This window comes from Panthera onca, chromosome C2, assembly GCF_046562875.1.
Source record: "Panthera onca isolate mPanOnc1 chromosome C2, mPanOnc1 haplotype 2, whole genome shotgun sequence".
NCBI lineage: Eukaryota > Metazoa > Chordata > Mammalia > Carnivora > Felidae > Panthera > Panthera onca.
The window spans coordinates 38,636,372-38,664,071 of record NC_138347.1 but is presented as its reverse complement, the minus strand read 5'-3'; the positions used below and the strand labels follow the sequence as shown (position 1 = coordinate 38,664,071).

At 35.1% G+C, this 27,700-nt stretch overlaps 1 protein-coding gene across 3 annotated transcripts in view; it reads right to left on the bottom strand.

Moving 5' to 3' along the window:
• CADM2 (cell adhesion molecule 2) overlaps positions 1–27,700 on the bottom strand; it is a 1,075,089-nt gene that overhangs the window by 170,772 nt on the left and 876,617 nt on the right. For all 3 annotated transcript variants that reach the window (XM_081796571.1, XM_081796570.1, XM_081796572.1), the window contains 2 exons: positions 19,370–19,522; positions 16,621–16,758 (listed from right to left, as the gene is read on the bottom strand). In XM_081796571.1, the coding sequence (XP_081652697.1) occupies positions 16,621–16,758; positions 19,370–19,522 (291 nt within the window). The remainder of the gene's footprint in view (positions 1–16,620; positions 16,759–19,369; positions 19,523–27,700) is intronic.

Genomic DNA, 27,700 nt, shown 5'->3' with positions numbered 1-27,700 from the left:
TGAAAGAGGAGAGATCACAACGAATACAACAGAAATAAAAACAATAATAAGAGAATATTATGAGCAACTATATGCCAATAAAATGGGTAATCTGGAAGAAATGGACAAATTCCTAGAAACATATACACTACCTAAACTGAAACAGGAAGAAATATAACATTTGAATAGACCCATAACCAGTAAGGAAATCGAATTAGTAAAAAATCTGCCAAAAAACAAGAGTCCAGGGCCAGATGGCTTTCCAGGGGAATTCTACCCAACATTTAAGGAAGAGTTACCACCTATTCTCTTGAAACTGTTCCAAAAAATAGAATTTTGGAAGGAAATCTTCCAAACTCTTTCTATGAAGCCAGCATTACCATGATTCCAAAACCAGACAGAGATCCCACCAAAAAGGAGAACTATAGACCAATTTCCCTGATGAACATGGATGCAAAAATCCTCAACAAGTATTAGCCAACCGAATCCAACAATACATTAAAAAAATTATTCACCACAACCAAGTGGGATTTATACCTGGATGCAGAGCTGGTTCAATATCCACAAAACAACGTGATTCATCACATCAATAAAAGAAAGGACAAGAACCATATGATCCTCTCAATAGATGCAGAGAAAGCATTTGACAAAATACAGCATCCTTTCTTGATAAAAACGTCAAGAAAGTAGGGATAGAAGGATCATACCTCGAGATCATAAAAGCCATATATGAATGACCCAATGCTAATATCATCCTCAATGGGGAAAAAGTGAGAGCTCTCCCTCTAAGGTCAGGAACAAGATGGGGATGTCCACTCTCACACTGTTATTCAACATAGTATTGGAAGTCTTAGCCTTAGCAATCAGACAACACAAAGAAATAAAAGACATCCAAATGGGCCAGGAGGAGGTCAAACTTTCACTCTTCGCAGATGACCTGATACTCTATATGGAAAACCCAAAAGATTCCACCAAAAAACTGCTAGAACTGATTCATGAATTCAGCAAAATTGCAGGATATAAAATCAATGCACAGAAAATCGGTTGCATTCCTATACACCAACAATGAAGCGACAGAAAGAGAAATCAAGGAATCGATCCCATTTACAGTTGCACCAAAAACCATAAAATACCTAGGAATTAATCTAACCAAAGAAGTGAAAAATCTATATACTGAAAACTATAGAAAGCTTATGAAAGAATTGAAGAAGACACAAAGAAATGGAAAAAGATTCCATGCTCCTGGATAGGAAGAACAAATATTGTTAAAATGTAGATACTACCCAAAGCAATCTACATATTCAATGCAATCCCTATCAAAATAACACCAGCATTCTTCACAGAGCTAGAACAAATAATCCTAAAATTTATATGGAATCAGAAAAGACCCCGAATAGCCAAAGCAATCTTGAAAAAGAAAACCAAAGCAGGAGGCATCACAATCCCAGACTTCAAGCTATACTACAAAGCTGTAATCATCAAGACAGTATGGTACTGGCACAAGAACAGACACTCAGATCAATGGAACAGAATAGAGAACCCAGAAATGGACCCACAAACGTATGGCCAACTAAGCTTTGACAAAGCAGGAAAGACTAGAAAATGGAATAAAGACAGTCATTTCAGCAAGTGGGCTGAGAAAACTGGAACAGCGACATGCAGAAGAATGAACCTGGACCACTTTCTTACACCATACACAAAAATAAACTCCAAATGGATGAAAGACCTCAATGGAAGACAGGAAGCCATCAAAATCCTTGAGGAGAAAGCAGGCAAAACCTCTTTGACCCTGGCCGCAGCAACTTCTTACTCAACACGTCTCTGGAAGCAAGGGAAACAAAAGCAAAAATGAACTACTGGGACCTCATCAAAATAAAAATCTTCTGCACAGTGAAGGAAACAATCAGCAAAACTAAAAGGCAACGGACAGAATGGGAGAACATATTTGCAAATGACATATCAGATAAAGTGCTATTATCCAAAATCTATAAGGAACTTATCAAACTCAATACCCAAAAAACAAATAATCCAGTGAAGAAGTGGGCAAAAGACATGAATAGACACTTCTCCAAAGAAGACATTCAGATGGCCAACTGACACATGAAAAAATGCTCAACTTCACTCATCATCAGGGAAATACAAATCAAAACCACCATGAGATACCACCTCACACCTGTCAGAATGGCTAACATTAACAACTCAGGCAACAACAGATGTTGGTGAGGATGCGGAGCAAGAGGATCTCTTTTGCATTGTTGGTGGCAGTGCAAGCTGGTGCAGCCACTCTGGAAAACAGTATGGAGGTTCCTCAAAAACCTAAAAATAGAACTACCCTATGACCCAGCAATTGCACTACTAGGCATTTATCCAAGGATTATAGGTGTGCTGTTTTGAAGGGACACATGTACCCCCATGTTTATAGCAGCACTATCAACAATAGCCAAAGTATGGAAAGAGCCCAAATGTCCATCTATGGATGAATGGATAAAGCAGATGTGGTATATATACACAATGGAGTATTACTCAGCAATAAAAAGAATGAAATCTTGCCATTTGCAACTATGTGGATGGAAATGGAGGGTATGATGCTAAGTGAAATTAGTCAGAGAAAGACAAAAATCATATAACTTCACTCATGAGGACTTTAAGAGACAAAAAGATGAACACAAAGGAAGGAAAACAAAAATAATATAAAAACAGGGAGGGGGACAAAACAGAAGAGACTCATAAATATGGAGAACAAACTGAGGGTTGCTGGAGGAGTTGTGCGAACAGGGATGGGCTAAATGGGTAAGGGGCATTATGGAATCTACTCCTGAAATCATTGTTTCACTATATGCTAACTAATTTTTATGTAAATTTTAAAAAATAAAAAATTAAATTAAAAAAAGATTAAAAAAAGAAAAGAATATGGGAAACAGACTATTTTTGGGGAAAATGGTTACTTAGAAAATTAGTTAATACTTGTTGTGAGAAGCAAAATAGAGATTATTGTCTTCAAGAAAATCTTCTTTTATTTATTATCACTTTCTTTGAATAATGAGCAGCAATATGAATACTGCTCATTATTTCTGCAATACTAATATCATGAGCTAAATATAGTATTTGCCAGTTTCAACAAGGTGTTTCTCTTTCTGACTTACACAGCATGTTCATGAGCTATGAGATATATCCTGCAGAGTTTGTGAAATTTTCTTGGGCAATTTGAGCTTAGTTTACCCTCTGCCTATTATTCATAAATACAAAACTCCAAAAAGAGGATGGTAAGGGAAGAAATAGCAGTCTTGTGCAAATCTAATCCCAGACCACAATGTTTTATTAGGGGCTCCTTAATATTTTATATACAATGAAATTAGAGTCATAAAATCTAAAAATTATATTGAAATGTGAAAATAAATTTGTAATCCTCTATAGCACCTATACTTAATGAATGTGAATTCACAGAGTTTGCCATAACCAGGTTTGCCTTTTGATAGTAAATTCTTCTCCTATGTAATTTCTTTTACAGACATTCCTTGCCTATAAATTGCCATGTTCTGTAGCACATGACTTGAGCCAGGTATGACTAAACCTGAAGACCCCGTGCCCAGGGTGACTAATCCAGGGTGGCAGGCATGAGGCTTTATCCCCAAGCAGAAACAATGTGATTGAACAATGTGATTAAAGTAGTGTGTTCTAGATTCTCTATCACATATCCTTTTTAAAAATGTCTGTTTATTCATTTTGAGAGATAGAGCACATGAGAAAGTTCAGAGAAAGGGAAGAGAGAGAGAGAGAGAGAGAGAGAGAGAGAGAGAATCCCAAGCAGCCTCCATGCTCACAACAGAGCCAATGTGTGGCTCAATCTCATGAACTGAGTAATATCAAGAGTTGGACCCTTAACTGACTGAGCCACCCAGGCATCCCTTCTCTATCATTTATCTTAACATGATTTAAAACCTTGAAGAATTAAAAAATAATTGAAGTTAAAAACACATGCTTGAGCATGCACACACACTTATATCCCACAGTTCCTACATTTCCTAGTTCTGGAAAAGCCATGATTTAGTCAGTCTAATTGGAGACCATAATTCATGAGGTAGGGTAATCTATGCAAAATAAAGGAAGAAGCAGATAGCTGTTAGCAACTGTAGACAGAAAGGAGCTAAGTCACTATGAAGCCAGTTAGTGAGTAAACTCTTTATGTCCAGGGAATAACCTTTATGGCTATAACCAGGTTTCTTCATGTTTCTTTCACTTGGCCATGGCCAGAAAAAAACTTATGATAACTTCTTTTCACTTGAGAGTAGCTGGAGTGAACCTCAGTACCATTCAACTTTCACTTGTAGCACCTCCTACGAAAAGATTTTATATTTTGTGCACTGGTTGTGTGTGTGTGTGTGTGTGTGTGTGTGTGTGCGCGCGTTTAGGCTGAATCAAAAAGATCACACCATTTGAATGGAAAAAAAAATTATCTGACTCTAAGTCTTATGCCTCAGGGTATTCACTATATTTGTACAGATTATAATGTCCTTTCTTCTACTAAAGACTGAAAGATTTCTTCTATTTTCTACTTTAAAAGGTGTTTTATTGTAGGCCCAAAAAGATGATAAAAGATGGCAGAAAAAATTTAAATCCTATCCATTAGAGTAAACTCTATAAGAAAATAAAAGTATCTATCCATTTGAGTAAATATTATAAGCAGCAGGTAAGTGTAATTCCTTTGAGACACCTATGGTGATGCAATTCTCTAGTCATCAATTTATTTTATGGACTCTGGTAGCATTCAGCACATGTAAGAAATATCAACCTGCCCCTCATCTATGTGTTGTGAAAATGCATCATTTGCATCAGTAAAACATCTATGTTGAGAAATTAGCTTTCTGAATGTTACAATGTTTCTCTATATCATATACTACGAAAGTTTTGTTGATCAGTTTTTAACAGGTTATATTGTTTTCTGAGCAACATATCACTTTTAAATTTTTAAACATTTTTTTAATGTTCATTTATTTTTTGAGAGAGAAAGAGAGACAGAGTGTAAGCTGGAGAGGGAAGATGCAGCTGGGGAGGGGAGACACAGACACAAAGAGAGAGGGAGACACAGAATCCAAAGCAGGCTCCAGGCTCTGAGCTGTCAGCACAGAGCCCGACGTGGGGCTCGGACTCACAAACTGTGAGATCATGAACTGAGCTGAAGTTGGACACAACCGACTGAGCTACTCAGGTGCCCTATGAGCAACATATCATTTTTAAATTTCAATTACCCTCTAGGCCGTTCACCAGGTTCAATATAATTCATGTAATCATAAAATAAGGGATAATTTAGAATTTACATTTTTGCCTTGCTTTTTTTTTACTACGTTTTGTTTTTTTTTCCATTATTCCTCCCCCTTCTTCTCTCTCTTTACTATATGTTGTCTCCAAATATTCTTAATTTTTATACTTCTTCATGGTTCTCATATCCAGTATCTCGACAGGGTCTGGAACATCATAGATGCTAATAAGTCTGTTTTTAATTAATTAGAATAATGGCCATATTCAATCAGGTAAATCATTCCTTTCTTTAGTCTAGTAGACTCAGATCATGTCAACATGTACAACTTGTGGGCAGTTGTTAATTTGTTACCATTTTTTTTGTGTAGTAGATTTCTTTTCTTTTTTTAAAAAAAAATTAAAGGTTTTATTTAAATTCTAGTTAGTTAAGATATAGTGTAATATTGGTTTCAAGAGTATAATTTAGTGACTCCTCACATATAACACAACAGTGCTTATCACAAGTGCCCTCCTTAATACCCATCACCCAGTTAGCCCATCCCCTGCCCACCTCCCCTCCATTAATCCTCTCTATAGTTAAAAAAGTCTCTTATAATTTGCCTCTCTCTCTCTAATCCTCTTATCATCACTCTCCTGCAAAACTGAAGATGTCATTGGTCTAACCGCTGAATAACTGGGCAGTTTCCATTTTGGACAAGTACAAAAGCTGGAGATAAATCATCGACAATTGGGAATCAGACACACTACGTGCAAATAAATAATCTTTATCTCATGCAGTTCTATTGTTTTATTATCTTTTTCCACTCTTATTGACTACTATTGATTGTTACTTCTTTTCTTTTACTCAGATTTATATTTACCCTGTACTTGCCCTTTGGTTCTTCCCTTAACTATTTTCCTGAGGCATAGCAATCCTTAGTGCAGCCCAACTATATCAGAGTTCCCTGTATCAGAACTTCCCAAAGGTGGGAGTCCAGATACATTTAGCTGTAGATAAAAAGGGAGAGAGAAGATTGGCAATATCATTTTTAAAAAGGCTAATTAAAAATAACTGATTTAGGGGTGCCTGGATGGTTCAGTCAGTTGAGTGTCTAATCTTGATTTCGGCTTAGCTCATGATCCCAGGGTCATGGGATCCAGCCCCATATCGGGCTTTGCACTAAGTGTGGAGCCTGATTAAGATTCTCTCTCTCTCTCTCTCTCTCTCTCTCTCTCTCTCTCTCACTCCCTCCCTCCCTCTGCCCCTCTCACCAATTTGTACTCTATCTCTACAAAAAATAAAAATAAAAATAACTGAATTAAAAATACATCAAACTGTTAAATCTTTTTTTTAAATTCATACATGATCATTTCATATAAAACTCATAAAGAAAAGAACATAATTACAAATTATAATTATCAGGAAAATTGAAATTATGAAATTGTTTCATGTCATACAGAGGCAAAAAATAAATTTTAAATATAAACTGATCAAGAAGAGAAATATAGTTTTCTTCTGAAAAAATAGCAAGAAATGAGAGATGAAACAATTTATAAGAATAAATAATGGAAGATACTTGAAAGATCATATAGTAGAATACTTTATGGGTCAACATTGTAAAAACACATGAGTATAAAAATGAAGTCAGAGGGTGAATTCCAGAATAACCAGCATAAGGGACTCTGGAGACTCCCTCTCCAGCAAAATAACCAGAACTGGTGAAAATTATTTAAATGCACACACATTTATGTGCTAATTGTGCTAAAATATAAAAATTGTGCTAATAGTATACAGCAAATCAAGAAACAATTATTCAAGGAAATCTATTAAATATTAGTGAGAATAGATATGATCTGTGGTATTTAGGACATGACCTGCTCCCTACTTCACTCCACCTCTAACTCAGCACAAGGGAAGCTTGCCTCCTGGCGAATGTCTCCAAGAAGAGGGGACTCCTCTTTCTCACCAGCTCCCTTTCAAAGACTTCAGTATTTTCCCTGTGGAGCCAGGTGGCCTCACTCCCATATTCCTCTCACTTCTGCTCTTCATTGAAGAGGCCCAATTCCATCTGAGTGTGGCTGAGAGGTTGGGGATCTGTTCCTCTACCCAATCCAGACTCATGGGCCAAGAATTCAAAGACCTTCATGGCTTTCACCCCAGTTCACTCATAGAGTAGACTTTTCAAGCCAGAGAGGCAAGTCGTAAAAACCAGTCTACAGCCACTCCCCCAGGACCCTGATCATCAGAGTGAGTGTCACTTCAAAAGATGTAAAATATTATGTCAAAGTAAGTATAGGCACATTTCACTCTTATTCTTGTATATCCCCTTAAGTTCATTATATCACCTTAAAATAAACAAACAGAAAAAAATTAAAATGTACTGCCATTAAGTAAAACTATTATTTAAAGTTTTCAGGGAAAAGTATGGAAAAAAAAAGAGAGTTGCACAAAGAGAGAACCCCAGAGATCTCTTATCCAGTATTCAGCAAAGCAGGTACTGAACGCTGTATCTATGGGAGGAAACTGAGGCTGGGGTAAAAACCAACTAAAAGGATTGGATGAAATAGTACATGATACTCACACAGGGCTGGGAATATGCCTGTTTTAACCAATCTGACTGAAAAACCTTGTAACTGGTACACTGGGCACTCAGAAGGATTTTACCTTCCTTGGTAACAAGAAAACAATAATTCCTAGAATAAATGCCGCTCTGCCCTTGCCTAAGAACATTTTAGAAACTCTGAAAGGATTAAACTCTTTCTAAGTAACTTAACCAGAAGGAAGCTTAATAAGATTTATACAAGTATGAGAATATTCTGCACCAAAAGGTAAAATTCACAATGTCTGCAACCCAATCAAAAACTGCATTCAAAGAAGCGGAAAAATGCTATCTATAATGAGATCAATCAATCTATTGAAACTGACCTAGAAATAATACAGCTCAGAGAAATAAAAGGTAAGGGCATTGAAAACACAAAATAACTCAAAATACATTCAAAACGTACACATATGAAGTTTATGAAAGTAATTCTTTGTGATCTTGGTGTTAGGAAAAAAAAATACATATAGCAACCACCAAAGCATGATTCATAAAAGTAACAAATAAATAATGATAAAATGGAAAAGCTGGACTTCATAAAGTAGTACAGCCACTTTAGAAAACAGTTTGGAAATGTCTTCTTAAAACTGAACATATGTCTGCCATATGACTCGCTCATTCTGCTCCTAGTCATTTATCCAAGGAAAATGAAAGAATATGTACACAGAAAGACTTATACACAAATGTTCATGACTGCTTTAATACAATAGCCCCAAACTATAAACAACCCAAATGTCTATCTCTAGATAAATAAACAAATTAAGGTATAGATCCACACAATAGAATACTTATCAGCAATATATATGTAACAACATGGATGAATCTCAAAATATTTATGCTAAGAAAAATCAGAGGGAAAAGAATATTAAATGAGTCTAAAAACTCTAGAAAATGTTAACTAATCTATAATGACATAAATGAGAACAGTGGCTGTGATTTGAGCATGAAATGAGGAGTGGGGGAGGAAAGGATTATTAAAGAGTATGAAAAAACTTTAACAGATGATGAATATGTTCATCAACTTGATTGTGGTAAGGATTCATTTCTATATACACATGTGAAAATATATCAAACTGTCCACTTCAGATATGTGTATATTGTTTTCTATTATATCTCAATAAAGCTATTTTTAAAAAATAAAAATATTAAAAAGGAAAGTTTTTCAATGGTTTTTTTGGTGATTATTTGCTTTCATCAACCATTCACACTTATATGAAACAATTGTTTTATCTCTTTCCATAAGATGTCTCTTTTTTAAATAAATTTTTTGTTAATGTTTATTTATTTTTGAGAGGGAAGGGGAGAGAGCACAAGTGGGGTAGGGGCAGAGAGAGAGGGAGACAGAGAATCCCAGGAAAGTTCCACACAGCCAGCGGTACCCACAAACATACTTGACATACTTGAACCCACAAACCTTGAGATCATGACTTGAGCTGAAGTCAGACGCCCAACCAACTGAGCCACCCATGCGCCCCTAATGTATCTCATAGTGTAGCCTGCAGCATCTCGAGGTAATATCTTAACAGCATTCAGAAACCTCCAAATTTTGCATGTTCTTTTCTCACACAGACATACACACCCCACATACGAGTATTGTTAACGCTATTTTCTTTCATCATTTAATACATGTCCAGCATGATCCAGATTTAAGTGGCAAGGACATTTCCAAAGTGGTAAGTATAAACACAAGAACATGAAAAAACCCTAATTTATGGTTTACAAGTTTAAATGTTAATACTTTCAGTTAATCCTTATCATACATGATGCAGGGACTTTAAACTCAGGGGACACAAATCTTTCCTTTTTATTTTCTTTTAAGTTTAGCTTCAGAAAATTCACAATCCCCGTGTTACATGTTAATATTACTCTCATTCAAATTAAAGTTTTATAAAACTGATATTAAATGAAGCTTTAGGCCAAATCTAGTTTTGCACTACCAAACAGAATATTTAAATTAAATATATAATCTACCATTTTTAAAAGTAGATTTCATAGAATTCAATGCAAAACAACAAAAAAACAAGAAACAAAAACAAACGTGGTCAAAGAATACTGCTAAGATGTTGGCTAAAGGAATTTTTGCACTAATTCTCAGAAATGTTAACATGCTAAAGTATATTTGGACTTAGTTTTAGAGAATTTCCTTGTAAGAACAGACTTAGAATGTACATGGAATATTAAGAGTTTCTTTCTAAATTAAGTAGACTGGAATCCCCTTCCTTTTTTCCTTGAATACTTATTAATACTTGCCTTAGTAGTCTCTAATCCTATGCATTCTCAAAAAATAGCTAAGGATCACCAGAGGTACTTAATAAATATTAGGATTTCTAGGTCTGACATCGAGGAATTCTAATTTTAAAAGTCTGCATTAAGACCAGGAATCAGCATTTTTTTTAAGGGATTGGCATTTTTTTTTTAAACTAGAACCTCAGCTGATTCTAATCCAAATAATATAAAGGCTACTTTTTGAGAAACACAGAGTTCAGAAATTCACTCTCATGCTTCCAAATGCTGAAAAATTATTTACTAAGTAGTCTTACAGTAAAATTACACTATGTTTGCAATGAGCTTTTGCATTATTTTTGATTGACATTACACTGAATGTCAAAAAACCTGTTTGCATGGAGAAACACAGCTAAAGCTAACTTAAGCTTGATGGTCAAACATTTGAAACACACAATGTATAATAAATAAATAACACTTGTAGAATGCAGGCAATACTATTAGGCACTGACAAGCTTCAGTGACTCACCACAAAGTCAGGCTTTGCTGGATATGCACATCCTTCAGTGCATAATTCTCATGGTGGAGGCCGTGGGGGGAAGTGCTGCACATATGAAGAGTGATGATTATTTAAAAAGGCTAGAACTGGGGCGCCTGGGTAGCTCAGACAGTTAAGCGTCAGACTTCGGCTCAGGTCATGATCTTGCGGTTCGTGGATTTGTGCCCCGCATAGGTAGGGCTGTGTGCTGACAGCTCAGAGCCTGGAGCCTGTTTCAGATTCTGTGCCTCCCTCTCTCTCTGCCCCTCCCCTGCTTGTGCTTTGTCTCTCTCTGTCTTACAAATAAATAAACATTAAAAAATATTTTTAAAAAAGGCTAGAACCACAAATGTCCCTCATTGTGAGATGATAAACCTTTCTATGGTCAAAACCCCTTTCCTAGACATAAGTCACCTAACTCCAAAAGGCTACTAAGCTTAACTTTTAGATTCTATATAATTATTTCAACTTCAATATTTTAAATATTATCACATATTTATGAACTAATTTTTTCTAATGCCTTTCTTTTTTTTTTTAAGTTTACTTATTTATTTTGAGAGACAGTGCAGAAAGGGCAGAGAGAGGAGAAGACAGACAGAATCCCAAGCAGGCTCTGCACTGTCAGCATGGAGCCTGAGGCAGGGTTTGAACTCACAAACCATGAGATCATGACCTGAGCTGAAATCGGATGCTTAACTGACTGAGTCACCCAGCACCCCACCTAATGCCTTTCTTATTTCCATATGCTCATTACTCAAGTCACTCAAACACCCAAATTATATTGTCTTGATTTTTGTTGTTGCTTCATCTGTCAGAGTCATTCATCAAGTTCATCTGCAATTTGACTTATCTTTCAAATTTATGTTCCTGCTTTTTTTAAATTCCATTTTATCCATGAGGTTAGTGCCTTATTAACTCATGCTTGAAACATCTCTTAAATACTCTTCCAGGCCTCAGATTTCTCCCCAAACTCAAGTGCTAGGTCTTAGAACACTCAAGTCCAATCTTTGCCAGACAAATTATTCTGTTTCTCTAGATCTCAGTTTTCTGTTATTGCTGCAAAACAAATTACCATAAGCTTAATGGCTTAACCAAAACATATTTATTATCTCACAATGTCTGTGGGTTAGGAGTCCAGAGAAGACCTGGCCCTCTTCTCAGTGTCACCAGCTGAATTCAAAGTGTTGGCTGGGACTGTGATTCCCATCTGAGTTTTAGGGTTTTCTTCAAGCTCACTCATTATTGGTAAGTTTATTTCCTTGAGGCTGTATGTCTGAGGTCCCCGTTTTTCATTAGTTGTCACTCAGAAACTGCTTTAAGCAACTAGTGATCACCCACAGTCCTTTGCCACATGACCCCCATAGATAGTTCACAAGAAAGTGGTTTACTTTTTCCAGGCCAGGAGGAGAATTTCCCTCTGACACTTCATTCTTTTATAAAAACCTCAGCTCATTATTTCAGGCTTTCCCTTGACAATCTCCCTTTGATGAACTCAAAAGGGACACATAACTGTATCTGCAAAAATCTCTTTTGCCATATAAGGTAACATGATCACGGAAGTGATACCACAAATACTATATTCACAAGTGCCTTCGACACTCAAGGGGAAGAGATTATACAAGGATGTGGGTCAATGAGCGTTGTCATGGAATTCTGCCTCACACCCTAATGCAAAAGTTAGTTTGCTGGAAACGAAAATCTTAAGATCCTATGATAGTAACTGCTCAAGCTACAAAATAATAAGCTTATACATGAAATAAAACTTAATAAACTTTATAAAAGTTATAAATTTTATAAAATATAACTTCTCAAGGAGCTTGTACATTTAAAAAGGCAATGCTCATCTTTTTCCCACAGTAAATGGCAAATATTGACTTCCTTGCTGCACAGAAGATTAAAAGCTGCAATGAAACCACCTGTGGTTTTGAGTACAGAGCTATCCAGAGGCACCAAAGGGATTTCTGAGTTAGACTCATGGTGGGAGAAGGTTAGATGAAAATTATGTTTCATTCTACTCTGTAAAGCTTATGCAAAAAAAAAAAAAGTCTCAGTCATTGCCTACAGAATAAATTCCAAACTCCTTAATATGGAATAAAAGATTTTCCAAGACTGGACTTCCTGTTTACCTCTCATATCTGCATCACACAGAAAGTTTCATGGTTACCTCAAACAGTGCTTTCTTTCCACAGAAGTAATGGTTTCTTTGCTTGGAATTCTCTCCCACCTACCTTCACCCACATCCCCTATGATGAGTTTGATTCATTGTTTAAGATCTACTTATTCATTTAACAGCTATTTACTGAGTGCCTGTTATTCATCAATGAATTGTTAAGTCTTTACCTCTCCCACAAAGTGGGGCTGATCTCTGCTTCTTTTTTGGTGCAAAATCTAGAGCCAGTTCATGTATCTATTACTATACCTGTTAAATCTTAGATTTATATGTCCAGCATCGAAATGTGAATACCCTAAAGGAATGATTTTGTTTTACTTGTTTATATTTCTAGGACAAATTCAGGGATTGCTACAATTCATTAATCACGGTTTGCTGAAGATAATAATAATAATAATAATAATAATAATAATAGTAATAGTAATAACATCTAAAATGGTTTCAGTGATTCCTCATATTGTGAAAACACTTTACACATATTGGCTCAAAACAACCCTTGCAATAGGACGTTTAGGAAAACATTATAATCCTCACTAGTATGTGAGAAAACTGAAGTTCAGAGACAGAGGCAAGGCTTTTATATAAGTTCTTAAGTTTATGTTCTCTATACCAACTCAGTTCCAAACAGGAGCATCAGCATCACTCACACATGTAAGTAACCCAGTGCTAACATATTCTCAGGTTCCAATAGAGTCCTACTTCATCAGAAAATCTGGGGGCAGGGACATATAATCTGAGATTGAATAGGCCTTATAGGTGATGATACCAGCTAAAGTTTGAGAACCAGTGCTCCATAATCAAACAACTTTTATACAGAAACTTGGAAATTATATTCATATGTTAGATCATGATGGAGGAAAAAGAAAAAAAACAGAAAAACGACTCATTTTTCTCAGAAGTCATACCCATTATATAGAGTCTGAACTCAGAAGTCATATCCATTTTATAGAGTCTGAAACTTAACACAATGTCAGTATGCTGAACTGGCCAATGTTTAGTTAAACATAAGAAAATAATCTTCTCTATTGACTGTAATAACTAGGATTTACATCAGTTACACATTCCTCTGTAGATGGAAACATTCTCCACAACTTGTTTATCATCCCTAAAGGTATCTTAAATATGTCCAGGTCAAAGTTCTTATTTTCTTCATTTGGTTCTTAACTCATGCATTATAGAATTCTTGGTAATCAGGAAGCAGCATTTTAACAATTTCTTATTCAATTTAATTTGATTTGATTTGATTAGCTTATCTTTTCCCATTGCTTTCACCAGGGATTGTCTTTAAACAGTGTCAAGTGATATTATAGTAAAAATTGTTAAGTGGTAATAGGAAGTCAGATTTTGATCTCTGAAAAGACAGGAGTGCAAGATAAGGATGGAATGGTCCTTTCAGTGAGGAGTGTTTACTGAGGGATTTTAGAGTGAACGTTCACTGAGCATATCTAGAGGACAGCAAGAGAAATGAATGCATTCAGTGCAGAGTACTGCACACCACATATTTGCACATACACCTATAAAAATAGTTTAATGCACTCAGCAAGTCTACCATATAATTGTGAAGACAAACTGTATCAACATGCAAAAAAAGAATTATAAAAAATAAAAAGCGATAGAGATGAACGCAAGTTTAGGCATAGTAAGTGCTCTATGATGGCCACGCATCGGAGAATACAGAAATAAAGGAGGCCTCACTACTTCTGAATGTAGCACAGAACCATATTCTGTATATGGTTTTTGTCTTGATTTCTTTTTCTAGTCTTGACTCAGATGATTTTGTTTCCTTTTCTTTTTTTTGACCCGATGATTTTCAAGTATGATGTTTATAAGATCAAACTTTTCATGTTTTTACATATAAACAAAAGTCTCCCCCTTATCTAAGATGTAATCAAATCTGTTTGGCATTCAGAGCATAAGCCATACTTGTCAAAAAATAAAGCATTTTCTAAAATTTGAGTACAATATAGAATTCCCGTCAGCTATAATGTTAAAAACAGTCAATCAACATTAATGAAGTACTCGTATGTTAGTCTCTGACCTCCATGAGAATATGAGACAAACCCTCAAAATAAACAAAATGCTAAGAAATTGAGAAGAACCAACAAACTATGTCAGAATTAATGTAGGTAATATAGCAATCGAAGGAGAGTCCTCAAGAACTGACTGGAGCTTTCTCCTAGGCCGAGGAAGTCAGATTTAAAATTTATTGTACAGATTATGGCTTTTGATCAGAAGTGCTTAAACAGAAAAGTGGCTGGATGAGATCTTGGTCATAGTATGGTAACTCTAAAAGCAGTGTAGATGGTCCATTTAGCAAAGATCTAACCAAGTCTAGGACATAACAAACATATCCTAAAGGCAGAATTAGAATGGGTGTTCCTGAGTGCTGGCAGAATATATGATCAGGCTTTATATTAACCTGAAAGTTTAACTTAGCATAGCAACATGTCTAACTTGTGTCTTGTGGGCTTGTATTTTTGCAAAATTTGTTTGAGAAAATGTATTTAATAGAAGTTCTGAAACAAAAGTAGTGATTAGTGATAAATTATAAGTAAGTCCTTGTTTGGAGAAAAATATACACAAAGGGTAATTAAAATAGAAAAGAAGATAACTAAATAGATCATAAACCTTTTAATTTCTTAGTAATAGAGACAATCCTATATTATATAATACCTTATATAATAATTACGTCTATATAATGTAGAGCCCTATACAATATAATCTTATACTGTATTATCATATCTGCTGGGCCAGCATGCCCATTAGTAAGAATTATTGTTAATCTAAGATAAGATATTTGAATTACAAATTAAAATAATTGGAGTGGTTTGCATAAACCAATCTCCTAGCGGGTTACCTTTAGAATAATACATAAATTATTACTATGCACATAGGAAACATTTTTAACAATCATCATAAATAATTCTTGGATTTTTTTTTAAATTTTTTTTAACGTTTATTTATTTTTGAGACAGAGAGAGACAAAGCATGAACAGGGGAGGGTCAGAGAGAGGGAGACACAGAATCTGAAACAGGCTCCAGGCTCTGAGCTGTCAGCACAGAGCCCGACGTGGGGCTCGAACTCACGGACCGCGAGATCATGACCTGGGCTGAAGTCGGCCACTTAACCGACTGAGCCACCCAGGCGCCCCAATAATTCTTGGATTTTAATGTGCATGTGACATCAGGTCCAAGATACTTGCATTGTCACGGGGAAAAACAAACAACAAACAAATAAACACCACTACTAACCTCACAAGGCATCTCCCCTATAAATTTATTTCCCATCTAAAGGTTGTGTGTGTGTGTTTGTGTGTGTAAATTTAGTTGTATGAAGAGCAGAGCTCTACTTAATATTTAAATTACTGTGCATTTTTTCTGAGACAAGTACAGTTTTTACCCCCTGTAGGAACTACTAGTAATCAGTTATTGATGTTTAGCCAAGTTTATCCTCAGAATTTTGTAATTCCAAAAATCAACAAATTGAAGACATAATTCAAGGAATTTCTGTCTGTAATCTAAATACTATAGAGGAGTTTGGAAATAATAGCATCTAACACGTACTTAGTGCTCACTATTGCCACGCATGAATCTTTGTCGTTTTCATACATAACTCCTTCATTTCTCCAACTTTTCCACGATGTATATATTATTGTTAGACTTGTTATACATAAGAGGAAAATGGGGCACACAGAGATTGTATTGATATACCTTCCAGAGTTACCTAATTTAAGAAATGCATAAATCTGGTTTAAATTACACTTAATCAGAGAGACTATGGTTTGAAAAAGAAAATGTAAAATGTCCCGCATCTAACACTTCATACTTGTTTCAGCACATAAATTGTGACTTGGGAAAATTTTCCTGTTATTTACCTTTAATCTCTTTGTCATTTTTGAACCATCTTATATCAGCTGCAGGTTTACTACCAGATGTTTTACAAGTCAGCTGCATCAAATCTCCCTCCATAACCGGTGATGAAAATCCACTAATTTGAGGCTTCTCAGGAACACCTGAAATTTAAGCAAATGGAGGGAACATCAATCTCCAGAGCTGATTCATTCTTATGACTATTACTTTCACAAAGCTAGAATGGGTTGTTAATTAACAATAACTTCAATAGAAAATAACAAAGTGTTATATAATAAACTGCTTAAAATATCTCTATAGTATATAGAGAGATATAAAATTGTGTATATCTACACAAACACATATACATATGTATATTCAGTAGTTCCCTGCCCCCCCTCCCGCCACCCTGGTTATTTGAGGGAGAGACATCCTAAGACCCTCAGCGGACCTGAAACTGTGGATAGTACTGAACACTATATAAGCTATTTTTTCCTCCTATCCATATATACCTATAATAATTTTTAATTTATAAATTAGGCATAGTAAAAGATTAGCAATGATAAATAATGAAATGGAACTATTATAACAATATGCCATAACAGAAGTTATGTGAATGTAGTCTCTCTTGTAAACTATTGTACTATACTTACCCTTCTTGTGTGGATGTGAGAAGTTAAAATGCCTATGTGATAAGAGGAAGTGAGGTGAATGTTGTAAGCATTGTGTTGTAACGTTAGGCTACTATTGGCCCAACAAGAAGTCCGAAGGAGGATCACCTGCTTCCAGACTGAGGTTATTCATGTGTAACTTAAACTGTGGAAGATGAAATCCCGGATGGGGGTAAGGTGGGGAACTATCTTATATATGCAAGTGTGTGTGTGTGTGTGTGTGTGTGTGTGTGTGTGTGTGTATTATCCAGAAAGCATTTAAAATGAATTTAGTTCCAAGTAGCTTTTAAAGTTTTACCTGCAAAAAATACTCTTAGTAAATCTCAAAAACAGCCACGCAGTATGTCTTAAGACTTATCAGTATAAGGACTTAAGAAGGTAAAGTGTTTGCAATGGGAGAAAAAATCCACAAAGCACATTTCTTTATTCCTTAGCATATTGTGATTTAAATAAAAGAGCACCTTGCGTTCCTGATTTCATAATTCTTAAGGCTTAAAAAGATATTATTATCCTCTATGTACTTTGTTCAAAAATGCATTTTAGAATAAGAGATTTATCAATAACTGCAACAATACTTTTCTGATTCTTACACAGAGGGTTTTGAAGTCATTTGTATTAGAAATGCAATAGTGGTTTTGTGAGGCATGATGTAAATTATCTTTAATGCTAACCACTACTACCTTTTCTAGTCCAAGTCATCCAATGGCTAAGCAGATAACTAATATTCAGAGATAGTACATGGATGATTTAAATAATAGAAAATGTCATATTTCTTGGGTAATAATATTCTCTTGTTGCCATAGAGGTTTATTAACATTTCTTTTAAAATCATTCAGTAATAAACACAGACTGAAATATCTTTATTGTACTATTTAATTCAATTTGAAAAGAATAAAATGTAAGAATGTTGGAAATCACCAATAAGAGAAATGCATATTAAAACAATAACAAGAACAACTATGATAAATGACAGGTCAACATTCTCCAATTAGTTGGATTATTTTCTGTTCACATTCATATGCTTTCTTTTAATCTATGCCATACCATCATTTAATAAGCTGAAATCAACCCATTGTCTATTGTTGGGGTCTCAAGGTGGCTCTCTACAGAACAATACGTTACCTTAGGCAGTTGTTATATTGAAATATTCCATTTTAGTGGATATATTTTGTCTGTAGTGGCAAGCTGATGAAGATTTTTATAAAATAGTCCCAGTGGGACTTGCAAAGAAACATATTTCACATCGCAGGTACAAAACCAATTCACTAGCTGGATTAACTTTAATATTCCTACCTAAGAGAACAGCATGCATTAGTTCTTTTATATGCAATGTTATGCCTTTATCTATAAAAAAGCAGGCAAGCTAGGGCCCCCCCTCCCAAAAAAAATCAATCCTTAAACTCCTCTAACAGTATGCAGGTGTGTTTCAATGAACTGCAGCAATCTCAACTGATTGGGCCATGACGTCTGCGGAATCACAGAGAGCTCTTTGCTGCAACTTTATTTCCTCTGAATCTCTATGAATGTAATGCTTTTTGGTGTCACTTTAACCTTTGGGGAAAAGGCCCAGTATTTAGAAAATAAAACCACAGAGAAGCTACAAGTTACATATAGATTGACATTATGTACTTCACTTAGGAATCTAGAAAACTATAAAATTAAAAGATAAGACACAGAAATGTCAGGGTCATTTAAATGCACCAATATAAACAAAGAAGTCATATTTGAAAGCTATAAGGATTAGAGAAGGCCCCTTTCAAATGACTTGTACAATTAAACGTAGGACCACTCTATAGACACGCTGAATTCATTATTATCATTATTCTGTTATTTTATTAAAGGATCACCAGATATATAATATCCTGGTATGTATTGCTCACTAAGAAACAAAATGGATGCTCTTAGGAAGCCATACAAACTGTTACACCTCACTTTGTCTCTTTCTAAAATGGGGCAAGTGATTGACTTTTTAAATGCCTCTTGTTATAATGTAGCAGGAAAGGGATTAAACTATATCTATTAATATGAGCCTCAAACTATATATTTGTTATTGACTCATGTTGCTGTAGCTTGCGATCACATAGTGTTAGTTCCTTGTACTTACCCAGAACAGTGAGATAGGCCTTAGAAGTTTTGACAGGCATTGTAAATAAAGAACAAGTGTACTGTCCTTCATCCGAGAGAGACACATCACTGACGCTGATACTCAATTCATGCCAGGAAGCTCGAACCAGCTCAATCCTGTTATCCCTTAAAGCTGGAAAGAGAAAACATTGAAAATGCAAATAGCAACATTAGAAAAAGTCAGTACTGTTAGACTAAATATTTTTAGCATAACATAATAAATATTGTCTTTGGCCATACATCTCATCTAAATTTTATTTCCTGATACAGATTAAAGGAAGGTTTAAATGTATGGAAATATTTTATCAGATTTTTAAAAAATCAAAGTAGAATTAGGTGTTCCTTAATGTTCTCAGAAATAACTTTTTAATTAAATGATTGCATCTGGTACAATACTTCAGATGAGGTAGATGTCGGTGGTGATAATAAGGGCTTTCCTCCACAGGCTTTCATGGAATCCTAGTATCTAAAAAAACTATAAACAGGTTTCATTTCTATGCACAGATAAATTTGGGAAAACTGTGATAGCTGCATTCCTTCCAAGAGACCAACAATTCACATTAGCATATTAAGAGCATTTTCTCTACAATAGAGAAACCTGTTGAAGTTCCTTTCAACCAGAGCTGACTTTCCGCTGAAAAACACCTGTAAGGTACTGAATGTTTAAATTTGCCCTGGTTGGTACCTCTACTGTACCACCTTTGCTAAATATTTTTAGTATATTTCTTTGGTTCATGCCACCTTTTCTACCACAGAACTTTATTTATTTATGTATTTATTTGCTTAATTTATTTACATTTTTTTTTCACAGAAGATCTCTTAGCATGCTCCTCTTGATTCATTTTGGGAAAAACATTAAAAGCTTTAAATATTATTATATTTCCAACTAAGTACAGCTATAAGCTCAGAATTAAGCAAGAGACAATAAAGGAGGACTCAGAGGAAAGAGCACTGGTTAGGGAAACTAGGATCTAAGGAGCAACTCAGTGGTTTCCCAACCAATAATAAAAGGCAATTGAGGCCTGGCTTTTCCCAAGGACAACCTAGCAACAGAAGGTAGCCTAGGTAGACTAATTTTTTTTTTTTTAATCACATATCAAATGCAAGTCCTGCCAGCATCTTTGGGAAAGATTGGGCTAGCTGCAGGGGGAATCAAGTGGGAGTGTCACTAACTACAAGTGGCCATGGAAAGCAATTTTTCCCCCACTGGGCTGGAGACTCCCCTTCACTGCCTAGAGATAGTGATCAACTGGGCAGCAGGGGAAGAGAAGTGATGCATCTCTGACAAGTACTCAGCCCTTAAAGTGATCTTCCTATGTGCTAGAGAACCACATACCCCTGCTGGAGCCATTAGGCAGCCTGACCTATGGAAGCTCCTCTGCCTCTTTAGGTGGTTACAGTGGGGACCAGGTCAACCCCTAGTAGAAATAGACACTTCAAGCTGACCAAATAACACCCTTTAGCTCTGGAAAGTCAATTGTTGGTTCAACCATGACCTGAAAATGTAATCCAGGACCTCTATGGGTAAACCTAAACAAGGTGACTGCCTCCTAGAATAGAAAATTAAAATAGAATACAGAGTCTCCTAACATAATAGCTAGAATGTCCAGGTATAATAAAAACATCACCGGTTACACCAAACACCAGGAAAATCATAACTTGAGGGGGAAAAATAATCAATAAACACCGCCAACACTGAGCTGAAACAAATGTAATTATCTGACAAATAACTTGAAAAAAGCCATCATAAAAATACTTCAGCAATTAGTAGTTATCTTGAAACAAAAAATAGAAAATCTCAGCAAAGAAATAATAAAAAAAAGAATCAGATGAAAATTAGAGAAGACAAAAATACAATAACCAAAATAAAAACTCACTAAATTGGCTTAACAGTACAGTAGAGATGACAGAGAATGGTATTAGTAAACTTAAAGATAGGGCAATATAATTAATAATTAATTTGAATAATAAGAAAAGAATAGATTGGAGGGAAAAAAAAGAAGAAGGGGGCCTCAGAGACCTGTGGGATGATAACCAAATCTTCAATATTGGTACCATACAAGTTTCAAATAAGTGAAAGAGATTGGGGCTGAAAGAATATTTTGAAGAAATAATGGTCCCAAACTGCAAATTTTCCAAAAGACTTAAATGTAATATACAGAATCAATAAGACACACTAATCTCAAATATGATAAACCCCATGAAATTTATATCCAGGTACATCAAAATTAAACTGGAAGACAAAAAAAAAAAAAAAAAAATTTAAAGCAGCCAGAGAGAAAGACATATAACCTACAAGAGAACATCAATCTAAATGACAATAGATTTCTCATTTGAAATTATGGAGGCCAGAGGGAGTGGCACATTATTTAAGTGCTGAAAGAAAAGAAATACCAAGACTGAATTCTTACTCAGGGAAGCTAACCTTCAGGAATCAAAAGGAAATACGTATATTCTTAGAAGAAGGAAAACTAAGAACATGTTTCTCTAGCAGATCTGTCTTGAAAAGTTAAGTTCTTTAGACAGAAAAAAAAATCTTGGAGTATCAGAAAGGAAGAAGGAATGACTAAAAGAACAAAAACATGGGTAAATACAATATAGACTATCCTTCTCTTGAGTTGTCTCCATTATATGACGTTTGAAACAAAAACTACAACATCAATTGATGCAATGTTGAGCAAATATAGAAGGAATACTCAAGACAAGTAAAAAATGGGCAGGACAAAGGGGTCTATAAGAAGTAAGATTTCCATACTTTACTCCAAATGGTAAACCGTTGCTACTTGTAGACTGTGGTAAATCACATACGTATTTCAATCCAGAGCAAATACTAAGAAAATATACAAAGTAATACACTCAAAAACTCTATAAATACACGTAAGATCAATTTATATAGTGTCTTGAAATAATAAAATTTTAAAGTTAGAAATATTAGTGTTTACCAAGGGTTAAGGATAGTAAGGGGTAGAAGGGAAGGGAGGGACATGGATATGATTATAAAAGGATAGCACAAGGGGATCCTTGTGGTGATGGAAACCGTTTTGTATTTTGGCTGTGGTGATGGATACATGAAACTACACATGAAATAAAATTTAAAAGACTAAATACACATGCGTGCACACACACACACACATTCACACCCACAGATGAGTACATGTAAAATTGATGAAACCCAAATAAGATTGGTCGACTATATCAATGTCAGTTTCCTAGTTGTGATATCTTTGCAAGATGTTATTCAGGTCAAGGGTTGATGAAATCTCTCTATTATTTCACACAACTGTGTGTGAATATACAATAAAAACTCAATTAAAAATTTTTATGTACATTTGAAGGAATAGGGGAGTGGTCAGGATATCAAAGCTTAAAATTTATTATACACATTTGCCACAGAGCAAGAGGGGAATCCCAAGTGCCAAATATTTTTGAATTGCCTCTACCTTCCCTATGTGTTTTGTGAAAGGAGCAGGCAATAATACAGTATGTAATATTTGGGATAATTCTAAATTTTCATGATTTTAAATATATTTATAAAAAATAAAACATCCTCCCAGATACCCAAATAACACACACCTTAATGATTGCAGTCCCTCTGCTACCATTCTTTATTAACTCTAATTCTATAAAGAGGCATATGCTTACAAATATTTTTGAAACGAATCTTATTGAATATGAAACATAAGGCAAGTCTGATTATGTTTGTATTTGTGATTCCATTAAGATACAGTGGACATTTTTTTAAAAAATGTCTATTTCATAATCTATCTCCTAACATGCACTAATACACACACACACACACATACATATATATATACATGTATATATATGTATATATATACATGTATATATGTATATATATATGTATATATACACATATACATTGTTCAGTTGCCAGAGGAAAACAGTGGGACACAGATTCGTTATTTCCCCAATAAGACCTCAGGCTATATCAACCACTTTTCAAAGCTGTGATTTATTTAAGAAAAATATTTATCACATATTTCTTGTTTCTTCAAAAAAGAGGTCACCAAAAGGGAAAGCCTAAGGTTTCTGCCATGATGTTATATGGGTAAAGCTTGTTACTTACCCCCTGTGTTCAATTTCATTTCTTCTAACACAGTTCCCACTGACAGAGAGACAGAGCTTACAATTTTCAGTGAATCTTAGCAAAATAAATTTAACTGTTTTTTGGTCAGACTGTGGAAACTGTATAACATCACCAAAGTCAAACTGCATTACTCAATATACATAAATATAAATCTTTAATATTTAGACCATTGGCATGGAGTAAAGCTAAAAGCAATGACTTGTGAATTAAAAAGCATGCTTTAGGAGCTTACATGAAGTCAGATTTCCTGTGGATAATAATTCCTGATTTATTTTCATCTTTGATTATGAGTTGAAATGACTTCATGTAGTATGTACAGTCCCTTAAAGTAAATCTACGATGATATATTAAGATATTTTGAGTTTAGAATCCTGATGAGAACCTGAATATTTTAGTGTCTGAAGTGTCCCCATTGATTTAGCCTACCAAGTCGTATATTTTGACTTTTTACATGATTCCTACCAGCCTGACTGAAAACTAGGCTCTGCAGAACACCTGCATTTTAATGTAAACTCTTTCCCTGATTAACCATAGGAACCTAGACAAGTCACTCAAATTAGTGCCCGTCTGCGGAGTGTAGGGCAGAGATCGTAATAATTGAGTGGAAGTATAAGGAATATTGTTTAGGGCATTGAAATATATAAATACATATTCAAAACCTGAAAACATAATTCCAAGAACCAAGAAATTGACACAATTAGTAAAGGGACTATTTACTGTGTAAATTTCCTTGATAATTTATTTGCCTAAGGAGATTCTCATTGGACTGAAGATTTTAAATGAATCGTGTCTCTGTAGTATTTATCTTTTCAAGTTTGTAAATGCTTATGATGTCATCTGCAGTTTACTGTATAACATTTCTAGTATGAAAGAATAAAGGAAAGCCTTTAAAAGTCCAAAGAGGGATATACTATAACTCAGTGGGTTCCCTGTGAGCAGAAGCCTTGTCTTCCCCATCTCAGCGCCCTGCACCATCACTATCTGCGCAGGAGGTAGTCAGTGAATGGCTATTGAAATGAAACTAAGAACCATACTCTGTCTGTATATGATAAGAGCAGAGTGAAAAAGAACTGAACCAGGAAGTCCTCTTGAATATATCTCCACAGGCTCCCCTGTGGGAGAGAAGCCAAAAAAAGAAGAAAAAAAATTGTCCCGTTTAGACACTGTTGAGCATAAAAGAACTAGAAACATCATGCTATGAAAATTTTTAACAAAGTGATAGTTCATTGGAAAATGATTTGAAATACTGAATGAGTGATCTCTGAAGCTATTGCCATGTTAGCTTATAGTTTTCAAGTGAACACAAAAAGCAGTAGCTAATCAGAGAATATCCATATTATTTAACTTTTCCACATAGTAAGTCCCAAATGTATAGCGAACCTAAGTAAAGAATTGTGATATTATTAGTTGAAGTTAATTCAATCTTTAAAAAACAATGCTTTTAAGATCACAAGATGTTCATCGTTATGTAAATAACTTAATAAAAACTCAAAGATCTCATTAAAATATTTTTTAACATTACCCTAGGAATAATTGAAGAGAAGAAATGACTATGTGCAATAAAAGAATAAAAGGCAATGGCTCACACACCACAGAGATTAAAAATAAGCTAATTAGGGGCACTGGGGTAGCTCAGTTGGTTGGTTAAGTGTTGGACTTTGGCTCAGGTCATGATCTCACGGTTCCTGAGTTCGAGCCCTGCATTGGGCTCTGTACTGACAGCATGGAACCTGGAGCCTGCTTTGGTTTCTGTGTTCCCTCTCTCTTTGCCCTTCCCCCATTCACACTCTGTCTGTCTCAAAACTAAATAAACATTGGGGTGCCTGGGTGGCTCAGTCGTTTAAGTGTCTGACTTCGGCTCAGGTCATGGTCTCGGGGTCATGAGTTTGAGCCCTGTGAGTTTGAGCCCCGTGTGGAGCTCTATGCTGACAGCTCAGATCCTGGAGCCTGTTTCAGATTCTGTGTCTCCCTCTCCCTCTAACCCTCCTCCTTTCATGTTCTGTCTCTCTCTGTCTCAAAAATAAATAAACATCTAAAAAATAAAAAAAAAAATTAAAAAAAGAGCTGATGGGAAAGTGGGCTACTCTGTGGTCACACCTCATCAGCTATTAGGTCCCACCCACTGGTGAGGTAATCTAATGGCTCAAAACTCTGAGCTCTGGAGAATTTAACCATAGCTGCAAATAAGAAGCACTGACCAATGAGTAAGAATCTACTAAATAATACTTAGTGCTAGAAAAAATTATTTTTCCAATATACCATTGGTTTTAAATGGTTCATCAATCATACAAATGAATATTTGGGATGCATGTTGGGAAAATAAAAATTCCCAAGGCAATTACTTGGAGGATTTTAGTCACATTTTACACTAATTTCTAACAAAAGTTACTGGTCACAGTTAATAATTTGCATATTAATTAGTTTTAAAACAAATGAGCTAAATAACATTAGTATTATTTTATTTATCTGACATTATTCATTTAAGAACCTGATAATAATTTATGCATATTTGCAAAATAGTTTTCCTTCCTTAAGTGTTATGTTATTTATAGAGGTGATCACAAACTTCTTGCCAGAAACATTTTCAAATATTAGTTGCTTTCCAGTGAGTAATAAACAATTCATGTCACACTTTATGGTGCTTAAATAATGATAAAAAAAAACACATTTTGTTATGTAATCACTTTTAAGAGACTGTTAAAATATAGCAAAACAATCGCATTGTTTTTGCATTTTTCCCTAGTTCTCACTTTACCTAAAACTTCCTTAAATAAGGATTATTTTATATCACTCTGTATTTTCCATGAGGCTTTACACATATCATGATATATAGATGGCAAGTAATTAATTTGTTGCATTTAATTTCATATGTGGACAATCAACCTTTGTATATAATATTCTACAATTGTATACATTAACTTCATTTTAGAAAATTTTTTATGCTAAATGGATATTGTATACTGAATGACTTTATTGTTATAATTAACTATATTTTATAGACAATTACTAAGGAAAAAATCTATATCAGGATGACAGAAGTAATTTCAAGTGTCATCTTGGCTACTTACATTCTCAATGTTTAGCATAAGTTTCCAAAAGCATACTCTCCTACATCCATGGACTTTAGCCAAGACAATCACTACAAACATTTACAAGTTTTAAAAATACAATTTATTTATTTATTTATTTATTTATTTATTTAAGTTTATTTATTTTGAGACAGAGACAATGTGAGTGGAGAAGGGGCAGAGAGAGAGAGAGAGAGAGAAAGAGAATCTCAAGCAGGCTCTGTACTGCCAGCTGTGCAGAAGCCCGATGCGGGGCTCGAACTCATGAAACAGATCATGACCTGAGCCAAAACCAAGAGTTGGATGCTTAACCGACTGAGCCATGTAGGAGCCCCTTAAAATAAATTATCCAACCAGTAACTCGCATTTTGTGAAGTTTAACATCACTAATATGATGGGATGTCAAGAACTATAGATGTGACAGCCTTCATTCTCTTTGCAGCTCAAGTCCCTACCACCCAGGGTCCCTACTTGATTCCTAGAGAGAGTTAGATGTTTGAATACAATAAGCTGAGTTCTGCCTATGGGAAAGTTGTACCTAAGAATGCTTCCCTTTGATTCAATATCAAATTTATTTTGCTGCCTGCTGCCTGATAATAGACTCGTTCCCACGATTCTGACTTTGTTGTTTTAAGGTTGCCCAGACCAGCACTCTGCTTTGTTTTCCAACTTCTGCAACAGGTCTGCTCCCTGCACATTGTCCACCTAGACTCAGGCTAACTGCCTACTCTGCTTTTCCCCTACTGATTTTTCTAGAACTGTTCACTGAGCAACTTGACTCATGCAGTCTGCTCACCCCTGTGTTTTTCAGCTGAACTCTCTACTATCCCCAAGGATAAGAATTAGAACAAGGAATTAAAGCTTTAGTGAGGTCAACTATGTTTTGATATAACAAAATGATTTTTCTACTAATTAAATCCATATCCTAATAAATCAGAAAGAAAATGTAAGTCAAAGAAGCTCTAATAGTCTTCAAATGGGCCACAGATACAAGACTTAACTCTTGTCAGACCTTATGATTGGTATGTTGACATGTATGATATCAAAATATGCCTCAAGATATTGTAAAAGAGGTAAAAAGGAAATCTAGGCACACGTATCCATTTTTATAAAAGTGTTATTCTATTAAGAGCCC